The sequence below is a fragment of the Bombina bombina genome, chromosome 3 (assembly GCF_027579735.1).
Source record: "Bombina bombina isolate aBomBom1 chromosome 3, aBomBom1.pri, whole genome shotgun sequence".
Taxonomy (NCBI): Eukaryota; Metazoa; Chordata; class Amphibia; order Anura; family Bombinatoridae; genus Bombina; species Bombina bombina.
This window is the reverse complement of record NC_069501.1, coordinates 864,205,413-864,220,563: the sequence shown is the minus strand read 5'-3', so window position 1 is coordinate 864,220,563 and position 15,151 is coordinate 864,205,413. Positions and strand designations below refer to the sequence as shown.

Here is a 15,151-nt window from a genome sequence, read left to right as displayed (position 1 = left end):
AAGATTTTACTGGTAATAATAGCGTATATGAATAATGTGATATCACCTGGACAATTCATTCCGAGTCCAATATTGCCAGTAAGAAAACGTCTAGCGCAATACTTTGGGAAATAATATATTGAATTGCTGGTTTTAGTATCTATATAGATAGCCACATAATAGGGTCTACCTGTAGATCATCCTGATAAGCATGTGCCTGGTATAATAATAGCCAATATCAGTACTTTCACGTATTAGGCCTGCCTCACATCAGTAAAATTTTTTACTAGTGAAGGATATAGAAGAGATACATACATACTAACATATATATGAGTTTATTTTTAAACTCTACTTTGGATATTATTCATCTCATGTGTAAGCTCTTTCCAAACTACCTCGATACATTAAAATCACCCCTAATGTGAAGATTGTAATAAATAAGATGTGGGGACACTGTTAGTGGTACTTCATTGTACACTGGTATTTAGTGCCTAACCACATGACTTTGTATTGCCTAATATTTTTTTCCCCTCATTTCGGAGAAGTCCTTACCCAGATGTTATTTTGATTACTCGCATTGACCAGTTTCATACATGGGCTACTCAGCCCATTTGAATTACACTTACATATTATTTTAATTACTGGCAACTCTTTATACCATCCTTATTTTCCCATCTCTACCCTTGGGGTAATGTATATGGTAGCTACTGTATAGTACCCACTTACCTCGACTCCTCATCACCATCACTATATATAGCCCAGACAGTATTTCAGGTACTGTGTGTTTTCATTGTTCTAATTGTCTTTTTATGTGTATTACTAATAAAAGTTAAGTTTTAACCCCCCTCCGTCTGGGGTTCGCCCCGCCTATCTCCACTCCACTGTGACATAGTCTAGAATTCATCTGAGAGTGTTGTTGAGTGGTGCTTTGTACACACTTTCCAGTTTTCCACTGGTTTCTTGTAAGGAGGCAGCCTGCTGAGGCTACAAGGTAATCACAGAGGTAAAACATATTAATATAACTGTGTTGGTTATGCAAAACTGGTGAATGGGTAATAAAGGGATTATCTATCTTTTTAAACAATACAAATTCTGGTGTAGACTGTCCCTTTAATTATTATTTATATTGTATTCTATTGATATCTTCATTAGGGGTTGTGCACTGCCATTCTGAAAAACATAATTTATGTAATAACTTACCTGATAAATTCATTTCTTTCATATTAGCAAGAGTCCATGAGCTAGTGAAGTATGGGATATACATTCCTACCAGGAGGGGCAAAGTTTCCCAAACCTCAAAATGCCTATAAATACACCCCTCACCACACCCACAAATCAGTTTAACGCATAGCCAAGAAGTGGGGTGATAAGAAAAAAGTGTGAAAGCATAAAAAAATAAGGAATTGGAATAATTGTGCTTTATACAAAAAAATCATAACCACCACAAAAAAGGGTGGGCCTTATGGACTCTTGCTAATATGAAAGAAATGAATTTATCAGGTAAGTTCTTACATAAATTATGTTTTCTTTCATGTAATTAGCAAGAGTCCATGAGCTAGTGACGTATGGGATAATGACTACCCAAGATGTGGTTCTTCCACGCAAGAGTCACTAGAGAGGGAGGGATAAAATAAAGACAGCCAATTCCGCTTAAAATAATCCACACCCAAAACAAAGTTTAAATCTTATAATGAAAAAAACTGAAATTATAAGCAGAAGAATCAAACTGAAACAGCTGCCTGAAGTACTTTTCTACCAAAAACTGCTTCAGAAGAAGAAAACACATCAAAATGGTAGAATTTAGTAAAAGTATGCAAAGAAGACCAAGTTGCTGCTTTGCAAATCTGATCAACTGAAGCTTCATTCCTAAACGCCCAGGAAGTAGAAACTGACCTAGTAGAATGAGCTGTAATCCTTTGAGGCGGAGTTTTACCCGACTCGACATAAGCATGATGAATCAAAGACTTTAACCAAGATGCCAAAGAAATGGCAGAGGCCTTCTGACCTTTCCTAGAACCGGAAAAGATAACAAATAGACTAGAAGTCTTTCGGAAATTTTTAGTAGCTTCAACATAATATTTCAAAGCTCTAACTACATCCAAAGAATGCAACGATCTTTCCTTAGAATTCTTAGGATTAGGACACAATGAAGGAACCACAATTTCTCTACTAATGTTGTTAGAATTCCCAACCTTAGGTAAAAATGTAAAAGAAGTTCGCAACACCGCCTTATCCTGATGAAAAATCAGAAAAGGAGACTCACAAGAAAGAGCAGATAATTCAGAAACTCTTCTAGCAGAAGAGATGGCCAAAAGAAACAAAACTTTCCAAGAAAGTAATTTAATGTCCAGCGAATGCATAGGTTCAAACGGAGGAGCTTGAAGAGCCCCCAGAACCAAATTCAAACTCCAAGGAGGAGAAATTGACTTAATAACAGGTTTTATACGAACCAAAGCCTGTACAAAACAATGAATATCAGGAAGACTAGCAATCTTTCTGTGAAAAAGAACAGAAAGAGCAGAGATTTGTCCTTTCAAGGAACTTGCAGACAAACCTTTATCCAAACCATCCTGAAGAAACTGTAAAATTCTAGGAATTCTAAAAGAATGCCAAGAAAAATGATGAGAAAAACACCAAGAAATGTAAATCTTCCAGACTCGATAATATATCTTCCTAGATACAGATTTACGAGCCTGTAACATAGTATTAATAACTGAGTCAGAGAAACCTCTATGACTGAGAATCAAGCGTTCAATCTCCATACCTTCAAATTTAAGGATTTGAGATCCTGATGGAAAAAAGGACCTTGCGATAGAAGGTCTGGTCTTAATGGAAGAGTCCACGGTTGGCAAGTGGCCATCCGGACAAGATCCGCATACCAAAACCTGTGAGGCCATGCTGGAGCCACCAGCAGAGCAAACGAGCACTCCTTTAGAATCTTGGAAATCACTCTTGGAAGGAGAACTAGAGGCGGAAAGATATAGGCAGGATGATACTTCCAAGGAAGTGACAATGCATCCACTGCCTCCGCCTGAGGATCCCTGGATCTGGACAGATACCTGGGAAGTTTCTTGTTTAGTTGAGAAGCCATCAGATCTATTTCTGGAAGTCCCCACATTTGAACAATCTGAAGAAATACCTCTGGGTGAAGAGACCATTCACCCGGATGTAATGTTTGGCGACTGAGATAATCCGCTTCCCAATTGTCTATACCTGGGATATGAACCGCAGAAATTAGACAGGAGCTGGATTCCGCCCATACCAGTATTCGAGATACTTCTTTCATAGCCAGAGGACTGTGAGTCCCTCCTTGATGATTGACATATGCCACGGTTGTGACATTGTCCGTCTGAAAACAAATGAACGACTCTCTCTTTAGAAGAGGCCATGACTGAAGAGCTCTGAAAATTGCCCGGAGTTCCAAAATATTGATTGGTAATCTCACCTCCTGAGATTCCCAAACCCCTTGTGCTGTCAGAGACCCCCAAACAGCTCCCCAACCTGTCAGACTTGCATCTGTTGAAATCACAGTCCAGGTCGGAAGAACAAAAGAAGCCCCCTGAACTAAACGATGGTGGTCTGTCCACCACGTCAGAGAGTGTTGTACAATCGGTTTTAAAGATATTAATTGAGATATCTTTGTATAATCCCTGCACCACTGGCTCAGCATACAGAGCTGAAGAGGTCGCATGTGAAAACGAGCAAAGGGGATCGCGTCCGATGCAGCAGTCATAAGACCTAGAATTTCCATGCATAAGGCTACCGAAGGGAATGATTGAGACTGAAGGTTTCGACAAGCTGAAACCAATTTTAGACGTCTCTTGTCTGTCAGAGACAGAGTCATGGACACTGAATCTATCTGGAAACCTAAAAAGGTTACCCTTGTCTGAGGAATCAATGAACTTTTTAGTAAATTGATCCTCCAACCATGTTTTTGAAGAAACAATACAAGTCGATTCGTATGAGATTCTGCTAAATGTGAAGACTGAGCAAGTACCAAGATATCGTCCAAATAAGGAAATACCACAATACCCTGTTCTCTGATTACAGACAGAAGGGCACCGAGAACCTTTGTAAAAATCCTTGGAGCTGTTGCTAGGCCAAACGGCAAAGCCACAAACTGGTAATGCTTGTCTAGGAAAGAGAATCTCAGAAACTGATAGTGATCTGGATGAATCGGAATATGCAGATATGCATCCTGTAAATCTATTGTGGACATATAATGCCCTTGCTGAACAAAAGGCAGAATAGTCCTTATAGTTACCATTTTGAATGTTGGTATCCTTATATAATGATTCAATATTTTTAAATCCAGAACTGGTCTGAAGGAATTCTCCTTCTTTGGTACAATGAAGAGATTTGAGTAAAACCCCAGCCCTTGTTCCAAAACTGGAACTGGCACAATTACTCCAGCTAACTCTAGATCTGAAACACATTTCAGAAATGCTTGAGCCTTCACTGGATTTACTGGGACACGGGAAAGAAAAAATCTTCTTGCAGGAGGCCTTATCTTGAAGCCTATTCTGTACCCTTGTGAAACAATGTTCTGAATCCAAAGATTGTGAATTGAATTGATCCAAATTTCTTTGAAAAATCGTAATCTGCCCCCTACCAGCTGGGCTGGAATGAGGGCCGCACCTTCATGTTGACTTGGGAGCTGGCTTTGGCTTTCTAAAAGGCTTGGATTTATTCCAGACTGGAGATGGTTTCCAAACTGATACCGCTCCTGTAGGGGAAGGATCAGGCTTTTGTTCCTTATTGTGACGAAAGGAACGAAAACGATTAGTAGACCTAAATTTACCTTTAGATTTTTTATCCTGTGGTAAAAAAGTTCCTTTCCCCCCAGTAACAGTTGAAATAATGGAATCCAACTGTGAACCAAATAATTTATTACCCTGGAAAGAAAGGGAAAGCAAAGTTGACTTGGAAGACATATCAGCATTCCAAGTTTTAAGCCATAAAGCTCTTCTAGCTAAAATAGCTAGAGACATATACCTGACATCAACCCTAATGATATCAAAGATGGCATCACAAATAAAATTATTAGCATGTTGAAGAAGATTAACAATGCTATGAGAATTATGATCTGTTACTTGCTGCGCTAAAGCTTCCAACCAAAAAGTTGAAGCTGCAGCAACATCCGCTAAAGATATAGCAGGTCTAAGAAGATTACCTGAACATAAGTAAGCTTTTCTTAGAAAAGATTACATTTTCCTATCTAAAGGATCCTTAAAGGAAGTACTATCTGCCGTAGGAATAGTAGTACGTTTAGCAAGAGTAGAGATAGCCCCATCAACCTTAGGGATTTTGTCCCAAAACTCTAATCTGTCAGATGGCACAGGATATAATTGCTTAAAACGTTTAGAAGGAGTAAAAGAATTACCCAAATTATTCCATTCCCTGGAAATTACTTCAGAAATAGCATCAGGGACAGGAAAAACTTCTGGAATAACTACAGGAGATTTAAAAACCTTATTTAAACGTTTAGATTTAGTATCAAGAGGACCAGAATCCTCTATTTCTAATGCAATTAAGACCTCTTTAAGTAAAGAACGAATAAATTCCATTTTGAATAAATATGAAGATTTATCAGCATCAACCTCTGAAACAGAATCCTCTGAACCAGAGGAATCATTATCAGAATCAGAATGATGATGTTCATTTAAAAATTCATCTGAAAAATGAGAAGTTTTAAAAGACCTTTTACGTTTACTAGAAGGAGGAATAACAGACATAGCCTTCTTAATGGATTTAGAAACAAAATCTCTTATGAACAACAACAGGTAATGTAACATTACTAAAGGAAATATTATCTGCATTAACAAGTTTGTCATGACATTCATTACAAACAACAGCTGGAGGAACAGATACCACAAGTTTACAGCAAATACACTTAACTTTGGTAGATCCAGCATCAGGCAGCGATTTTCCAGAAGTATCTTCTGATTCAGGATCAATCTGAGACATCTTGCAATATGTAAAAGAAAAAACAACATATAAAGCAAAATTGATCAAATTCCTTAAATGACAGTTTCAGGAATGGGAAAAAATGCCAGTGAACAAGCTTCTAGCAACCAGAAGCAAATAAACAATGAGACTTAAATAATGTGGAGACAATAATGACGCCCATATTTTTTGGCGCCAAAAAAGACGCCCACATTATTTGGCGCCTAAATGCTTTTAGCGCCAAAAATGACGCCACATCCGGTAACGCCAACATTTTTGGCGCAAAAACGTCAAAAATGACGCAACTTCCGGCGACAAGTATGACGCCGGAAATAACAAAGAAAAAATTTTGCGCCAAAAAAGTCCGCGCCAAGAATGACGCAATAAAATGAAGCATTTTCAGCCCCCGCGAGCCTAACAGCCCACAGGGAAAAAAGTCAAATTTTAAGGTAAGAAAAATGATTTATTCAAATGCATTATCTCAAATAATGAAACTGACTGTCTGAAATAAGGAATATTGAACATCCTGAATCAAGGCAAATAAATGTTTAAACACAAATATTTAGAACTTTATATAAAAGTGCCCAACCATAGCTTAGAGTGTCACAAAAATAAGACTTACTTACCCCAGGACACTCATCTACATGTAGTAGAAAGCCAAACCAGTACTGAAACGAGAATCAGTAGAGGTAATGGTATATCTAAGAGTATATCGTCGATCTGAAAAGGAAGGTAAGAGATGAATCTCTACGACCGATAACAGAGAACCTATGAAATAGACCCCGTAGAATGAGATCATTGAATTCAAATAGGCAATACTCTCTTCACATCCCTCTGACATTCACTGCACGCTGAGAGGAAAACTGAGCTCCAACCTGCTGCGGAGCGCATATCAACGTAGAATCTAGCACAAACTTACTTCACCACCTCCACAGGAGGCAAAGTTTGTAAAACTCATTTGTGGGTGTGGTGAGGGGTGTATTTATAGGCATTTTGAGGTTTGGGAAACTTTGCCCCTCCTGGTAGGAATGTATATCCCATACGTCACTAGCTCATGGACACTTGCTAATTACATGAAAGAAATTATTTTTTACTGGATAAGGTAGGGAGTGAGTTTATGGAACAAAGGGGGCGGCGGCTAGATAAAGTTTGGAAAACCACTGCTTTAAAGGGATATGAATCCCCAAAAAACTTTTCTTTTGTGATTCAGACAGTATACAATTTTTAAAACGTTTCCAATTTCCTTCTATTATTATAGGTATTAGGTATTCTTTGTGGAAGATATCTAGAAAACCGGAAAAACAGTGCACCTCTGACTCAAGGGTTTTATTGTACAAAAGTATCGGTTCTTATGTGACCCAGTAAATATTGCACTCACAAATAATAAAAGTAATCAGGCACATAGAATAAAATCATTCTACCGGCAAATGCTTGTCCCACTATGGTACGGCTATAAGCCGGTGTGCTAGTCCCCAATCCTTTGCTCAGAGTGCACAAGGGCTCCGGCATGTACAATAAAACCCTCGAGTCGGAGGGGAGCTGTTTTGCCTGTTTTCTAGATTGTTGACAGCCTTCAAAAACAGATCTGTCTAAAAGACAGCAGCACTCCGCCACAAGAGATTTCGAAGTGATCCTACAAACTCCATTAGGAATGAAGTACAAAATTTGCAGAACTTCTACTATTACTTATTTGGAGGACATATATCCATCAAGTATTGTTTATTAAAGTAACAAGAAGCCAAAATATTTTCTTTCATGATTCAGACCGAGCATGCAATTTTAAATAACTTTCCATTTTATTTCTATGATCTATTTCATTCTCTTTGTATCCTTTGCTGAAAATGATACATAGGTAGTAGGCCCAGAAGTTGCGAATTGGTGGCTGTACATAAATGCCTCTTGTCATTGGCTTTTCAGTTAGCTTCCAGTAGCTCCATCAACAAAGGATATTATGAGAATGAAGCAAATGAGATAATAGAAGCAAATTGGAAAGTTTTTTAAAATTGTATGATCTGTATCATTGTTTCTCAACCGCGGTCCTCAAGTACCCCCAACAGGCCAGGTTTTCATTATAGCTGAACCAGTGCACAGGTGAAATAATCAGCTGGTGGGTGAGAGCAGGTTAGTAACAATGGTGTTACTTCACCTGTACACTGGTTCAGCTATAATGAAAACCTGGCTTGTTGGGGGTACTTGAGAAACACTGATCTATATGAATCTCTTACCTTATTTAGGAACTGTATTCCTTTTTGTGCACAGACATTACACACTGACAGAAAGGCTTATCTTTATGAATATTCTATGTCTATGATTTTAAAAGGATAGAAGGGAATTCCTTCCTACTAAACAGTCTATTTATAGTGTATCTATATTCCTTTTATTACAATGTTTTATTCCCATACATAGCTGTAGCCCACCTTGTAGCAATACTTTAACCAGATAACGTTCAGTTGGTACAGTTTCTGAAGAAATACCTAAGGAGGTGTCTGGAGCACTATATGGCAGGAAATAGTGTTAGCAAGTGGTGCTTTTGCAAATGGAAAACATTCTTCTAAAACTGCTGCTATATAGTGCTCCAGACATGGGCACGCTCCTAAGCTTTTCAACAAATGATACCAAGTGAACTAAGAAAACTGATAATAGAAGTAAATTAGAAAGTTGTTTAAAATCTAATGCTCTGCCTGAATCTTGAAAGAAAATGTTTTCCCTTTAAACTGTCATTCAAGATATAATAAATCAACAGAGTGCAGTGTTTTCATACATACCAAGCAATACTGATATTCTAATGAGCTGATTAAAGGGACACTGAACCCAAATTTTTTCTTTCATGACTCAGAGCATGCAATTTTAAGCAACTTTCTAATTTACTCCTATTATCAATTTGCCTTCATTATCATAAACTTAAATTTTTTCTTTCAAATAAAAATACCAAGAGAATGAAGAACATTTGATAATAGGAGTAAATTAGAAAGTTGCTTAAAATTGCATGCTCTTCTATCTGAATCACAAAAGAAAACATTTGGGTTCAGTGTCCCTTTAAGCAAGCTGTTAGCAGAGTTAATTAACATCAGATAGCTTTCACCAACTTAAAGGGACAGTCTAGTATAAATTAAACTTTCATTATTCAGATAGGACTTTTAATTAACTTTCCTTTTTTCTCTTGGTATTCTTAGTTTAAACTAAACATAGGTAGGCTCATATGCTAATGTCTAAGCCTTTGAGGGCTGCCTCTTATCACATGCTTTTTAAATCTCTTTTCAACACACAGAGACAGAAAGTACATGTGGGACATATAGATAACACTGTGTTCAGGCACAGGGGGTTATTTAAGATTTAACACAAACCAATGCTAAATGCAAGACAATAGATAATAAACAGTCACAGTCATGTGATCAGGGGGCTGGAAGACGGTTCCTAGATACAAGGTAATCACAGAAGTAAAAAGTAAATTAAAGTGACAGTCTAGTATAAATTAAACTTTCATTATTCAGATAGAACTTTTAATTTTAATCAACTTTCCAATTTACTTTTATCATCAAATTTGCTTTTTTCTCTTGGTATTCTTAGTTTAAACTAAACATAAGTAGGCTCATATGCTAATTTCTAAGCCTTTGAGGGCTGCCTCTTATCACATGATTTTTAAATCTCTTTTCAACACAAAGAGACAGAAAGTGCATGTGGGCCATATAGATAACACTGTGTTCAGGCACAGGGGGTTATTTAAGATTTAGCACAAAGCAATGCTAAATTTAAGACTCTAGATAATAAACAGTCACAGTCATGTGATCAGGGGGCTGGAAGAAGGTTCCTAGATACAAGGTAATCACAGAGGTAAAAAGTATATTAATATAACTGTGTTGGTTATGCAAAACTGGGGAATGGGTAATAAAGGTATTATCTATCTTTTAAAACAATAACAATTCTATTAAATACTGTCCCTTTAATATAACTGTTGGTTATGCAAAACTGGGGAATGAGTAATAAACGGATTATCTATCTTTTAAAACATCAACAATTCTATTATAGACTGTCCCTTTATTATAACTGTGTTGGTTGTGCAAAACTGGGGAATGAGTAATAAAGGGATTATCTATCTTTTAAAACAATAACAATTCTAATGTAGACTGTCCCTTTAAATGCTTAACATTGCAGGAAGCTTTATTAGATTCCACTGTGTAGAAGTCTATGGTAATAAAACAGCATTCAGGCACTGAAATAACACTTTAGTAAATAAATAAAGAAAATTACCTCAATAAATGTAAAAATTCCTAAAAGTGAATAGGATTTCCAGTGACATCGTATGATAGCATTTGTTAAATGTGGAGTGCGTGTTTCTTTTTGAGCTTTCTGAATCTCTTTATCCCAGTACCTACATTAATTAAAAAAAATAGTTTAATCACGTGAACAAATAAAAAATTGCATTATTTTTGTACTTTAAAGGCACTGAAGTAAAATCCTTGTTTGATCTAAAAAGAAGGGATTTCAAAAACATAATTTATGTAAGAATTTACCTGATAAATTAATTTCTTTCATATTGGGAAGAGTCCATGAGCTAGTGACGTATGGGCTATACAATCCTACCAGGAGGGGCAAAGTTTCCCAAACCTCAAATGCCTATAAATACACCCCTCACCACACCCACAATTCAGTTTAACGAATAGCCAAGTAGTGGGGTGATAAAGAAAGGAGTAAAAAGCATCAACAAAGGTTTTTGGAAATAATTGTGCTTTATACAAAAAAATCATAACCACCATAAAAAAGGGTGGGCCTCATGGACTCTTGCCAATATGAAAGAAATTCATTTATCAGGTAAAATCTTACATAAATTATGTTTTCTTTAAATTCTTTCATGTAATTGGCAAGAGTCAATGAGCTAGTGACGTATGGGATATCAATACCCAAGATGTGGAACTCCACGCAAGAGTCACTAGAGAGGGAGGGATAAAAATAAACAGCCTTTTTCCGCTGAAAAAATAATCCACAACCCAAAATATAAGTTTATTCTTAAAATGTCAAGAAAAACGTAAAACATCAGCAGAAGAATCAAACTGAAACAGCTGCCTGAAGAACTTTTCTACCAAAAATTGCTTCTGAAGAAGCAAAAACATCAAAACGGTAGAATTTAGTAAATGTATGTAAAGAAGACCAAGTTGCCGCTTTGCAAATTTGATCAACTGAAGCTTCATTCTTAAAAGCCCACAAAGTGGAGACTGATCTAGTAGAATGAGCTCTAATTCTCTGATGCGGGGCCTGACCCGACTCCAATAAGCTTGAAGAATCAAAAGCTTTAACCAAGAAACCAAGGAAATAGCAGACGTTTTCTGACCTTTCCTAGGACCAGAAAATATAACAAATAGACTAGAAGTCTTCCTGAAATCTTTAGTAGCTTCAATATAATATTTCAAAGCTCTCACCACATCCAAAGAATGTAAGGAACTTTACAAAGAATTCTTAGGATTAGGACACAAGGAAGGGACAACAATTTCTGTACTAACGTTGTTAGAATTCACAACCTTAGGAAAAAATTTAAATGAAGTCCGCAAAACCGCCTTATCCTGATGAAAAATCAGAAAAGGAGATTCACAAGAAAGAGCAGATAGCTCAGAAACTCTTCTAGCAGAAGAGATGGCCAAAAGGAACAATACTTTCCAAGAAAGTAGTTAAATGTCCAAAGAATGCATAGACTCAATATGGAGGAGCCTGTAAAGCCCTCCAAACCAAATTAAGACTCCAAGGAGGAGAGATTGATTTAATGACAGGCTTAAATATGAACTAAAGCCTGTACAAAACAGTGAATATCAGGAAGTTTAGCAATCTTTCTGTGAATAAAACAGAAAGAGCAGAGATTTGTCCCTTCAAGGAACTTGCAGACAAAACCTTATCCAAACCATCCTGAAGAAACTGTAAAATTCTTGCAACTCTAAAAGAATGGCAAGAGAATTTATGAGAAGAACACCATGAAATGTAAGTCTTCCAAACTCGATAATAAATCTTTCAAGAGACAGATTTACGAGCTTGTAACATAGTATTAATCACTGAGTAAGAAAAACCTCTATGACTTAGCACTAAGCGATCAATTTCCATACCTTCAAATTTAATGATTTAAAAATCTGATGGAAAAACGGACCTTGAGACAGTAGGTCTGGCCTTAACAGAAATGGCCAAGGTTGGCATCTGGACATCCGAACAAGACCCGCATACCAAAACCTGTGAGGCCATGCTGGAGCCACCAGCAACACAAACGATTGTTCCATGATGATTCTGGAAATCACTCTTGGAAGAAGAACTAGAGGCAGGAAAATATAAGCAGGTTGATAACACCAAAGAAGTGTCAGCGCACCCACTGCTTCCGCCTGAAAATCCCTGAACCTGGACAGGCATCTGGAAAGTCTCTTGTTTAGATGAGAGGCCATCAGATGTATCTGTAGAAGCCCCCATATCTGAACAATCTGAGAAAACACATCTGGATGGAGGAACCACTCCCCAGGATGTAAAGTCCGACGGCTGAGATAATCCGCATTCCAATGTCTATACCTGGGATATGCACCACAGAAATTAGACAGGAGCTGGATTCCACCCAAGCAAGTATCCGAGATACTTCATTCATAGCTTGTGGACTGTGAGTCCCACCCTGCTGACTGACAAATGCCACTGTATGTGATATTGTCTGTTTGAAAATAAATGAACAGTTCTCTCTTCAACAGAGGCCAAAACTGAAGAGCTCTGAGAATTGCACAGAGTTCTAAAATATTGATTGGTAATCTCGCCTCTTGAGATTTCCAAACCCCTTGTGCTGTCAGAGATCCCCAAACAGCTCCCCAACCTGAAAGACTTGCATCTGTAGAGATTATAGTCCAGGTTAGCCGAACAAAGAAGCCCCTTGAACTAAACGCTGGTGATTTACCACCAAGTCAGAGTGTGTCAAACATTGGGATTTAAGGCTATTAATTGTGATATCTTTGTATAATCCCTGCACCATGGATTCAGCAAACAAAGCTGGAGAGGTCACATGTGAGAACGAGCAAAGGGAATCGCGTCCAATGCTGCAGTCATGAAACCTAAATTTCCCATGCACATAACCACTGAAGGGAATGACTGAGACTGAAGGTACTGACAGGCTGCAACCACTTTCAAACGTCTCTTGTCTGTTAGAGACACCACTGGCTCAGCATACAGATCTGAAGAGGTCGCATGTGAAAACGAGCAAAGGGGATCGCGTCCGATGCAGCAGTCATAAGACCTAGAATTTCCATGCATAAGGCTACCGAAGGGAATGATTGAGACTGAAGGTTTCGACAAGCTGAAACCAATTTTAGACGTCTCTTGTCTGTCAGAGACAGAGTCATGGACACTGAATCTATCTGAAAACCTAAAAAGGTGACCCTTGTCTGAGGAATCAAGAAACTTTTTCGAAAAACAGAATTTATGTTTACCTGATAAATTACTTTCTCCAACGGTGTGTCCGGTCCACGGCGTCATCCTTACTTGTGGGATATTCTCTTCCCCAACAGGAAATGGCAAAGAGCCCAGCAAAGCTGGTCACATGATCCCTCCTAGGCTCCGCCTACCCCAGTCATTCGACCGACGTTAAGGAGGAATATTTGCATAGGAGAAACCATATGATACCGTGGTGACTGTAGTTAAAGAAAATAAATTATCAGACCTGATTAAAAAACCAGGGCGGGCCGTGGACCGGACACACCGTTGGAGAAAGTAATTTATCAGGTAAACATAAATTCTGTTTTCTCCAACATAGGTGTGTCCGGTCCACGGCGTCATCCTTACTTGTGGGAACCAATACCAAAGCTTTAGGACACGGATGAAGGGAGGGAGCAAATCAGGTCACCTAAATGGAAGGCACCACGGCTTGCAAAACCTTTCTCCCAAAAACAGCCTCAGAAGAAGCAAAAGTATCAAACTTGTAAAATTTGGTAAAAGTGTGCAGTGAAGACCAAGTCGCTGCCCTACATATCTGATCAACAGAAGCCTCGTTCTTGAAGGCCCATGTGGAAGCCACAGCCCTAGTGGAATGAGCTGTGATTCTTTCAGGAGGCTGCCGTCCGGCAGTCTCGTAAGCCAATCTGATGATGCTTTTAATCCAAAAAGAGAGAGAGGTAGAAGTTGCTTTTTGACCTCTCATTTTACCAGAATAAACAACAAACAAGGAAGATGTTTGTCTAAAATCCTTTGTAGCATCTAAATAGAATTTTAGAGCGCGAACAACATCCAAATTGTGCAACAAACGTTCCTTCTTCGAAACTGGTTTCGGACACAGAGAAGGCACGACTATCTCCTGGTTAATGTTTTTGTTAGAAACAACTTTTGGAAGAAAACCAGGTTTAGTACGTAAAACCACCTTATCTGCATGGAACACCAGATAAGGAGGAGAACACTGCAGAGCAGATAATTCTGAAACTCTTCTAGCAGAAGAAATTGCAACCAAAAACAAAACTTTCCAAGATAATAACTTAATATCAACGGAATGTAAGGGTTCAAACGGAACCCCCTGAAGAACTGAAAGAACTAAGTTGAGACTCCAAGGAGGAGTCAAAGGTTTGTAAACAGGCTTGATTCTAACCAGAGCCTGAACAAAGGCTTGAACATCTGGCACAGCTGCCAGCTTTTTGTGAAGTAACACAGACAAGGCAGAAATCTGTCCCTTCAAGGAGCTTGCAGATAATCCTTTTTCCAATCCTTCTTGAAGGAAGGATAGAATCTTAGGAATCTTAACCTTGTTCCAAGGGAATCCTTTAGATTCACACCAACAGATATATTTTTTCCAAATTTTGTGGTAAATTTTTCTAGTTACAGGCTTTCTGGCCTGAATAAGAGTATCAATAACAGAATCTGAGAACCCTCGCTTTGATAAGATCAAGCGTTCAATCTCCAAGCAGTCAGCTGGAGTGAGACCAGATTCGGATGTTCGAACGGACCTTGAACAAGAAGGTCTCGACTCAAAGGTAGCTTCCATGGTGGAGCCGATGACATATTCACCAGATCTGCATACCAAGTCCTGCGTGGCCACGCAGGAGCTATCAAGATCACCGACGCCCTCTCCTGATTGATCCTGGCTACCAGCCTGGGGATGAGAGGAAACGGCGGGAATACATAAGCTAGTTTGAAGGTCCAAGGTGCTACTAGTGCATCTACTAGAGTCGCCTTGGGATCCCTGGATCTGGACCCGTAGCAAGGAACCTTGAAGTTCTGACGAGAGGCCATCAGATCC

At 38.4% G+C, this 15,151-nt stretch overlaps 1 protein-coding gene across 1 annotated transcript in view; it reads right to left on the bottom strand.

Annotated features, from left to right (window-relative positions):
* Positions 1-15,151, bottom strand: part of ABCC4 (ATP binding cassette subfamily C member 4) — a 994,138-nt gene that overhangs the window by 750,743 nt on the left and 228,244 nt on the right. The window contains exon 3 of the mRNA XM_053707839.1: positions 10,174-10,294. Within this exon, the coding sequence (XP_053563814.1) occupies positions 10,174-10,294 (121 nt within the window). The remainder of the gene's footprint in view (positions 1-10,173; positions 10,295-15,151) is intronic.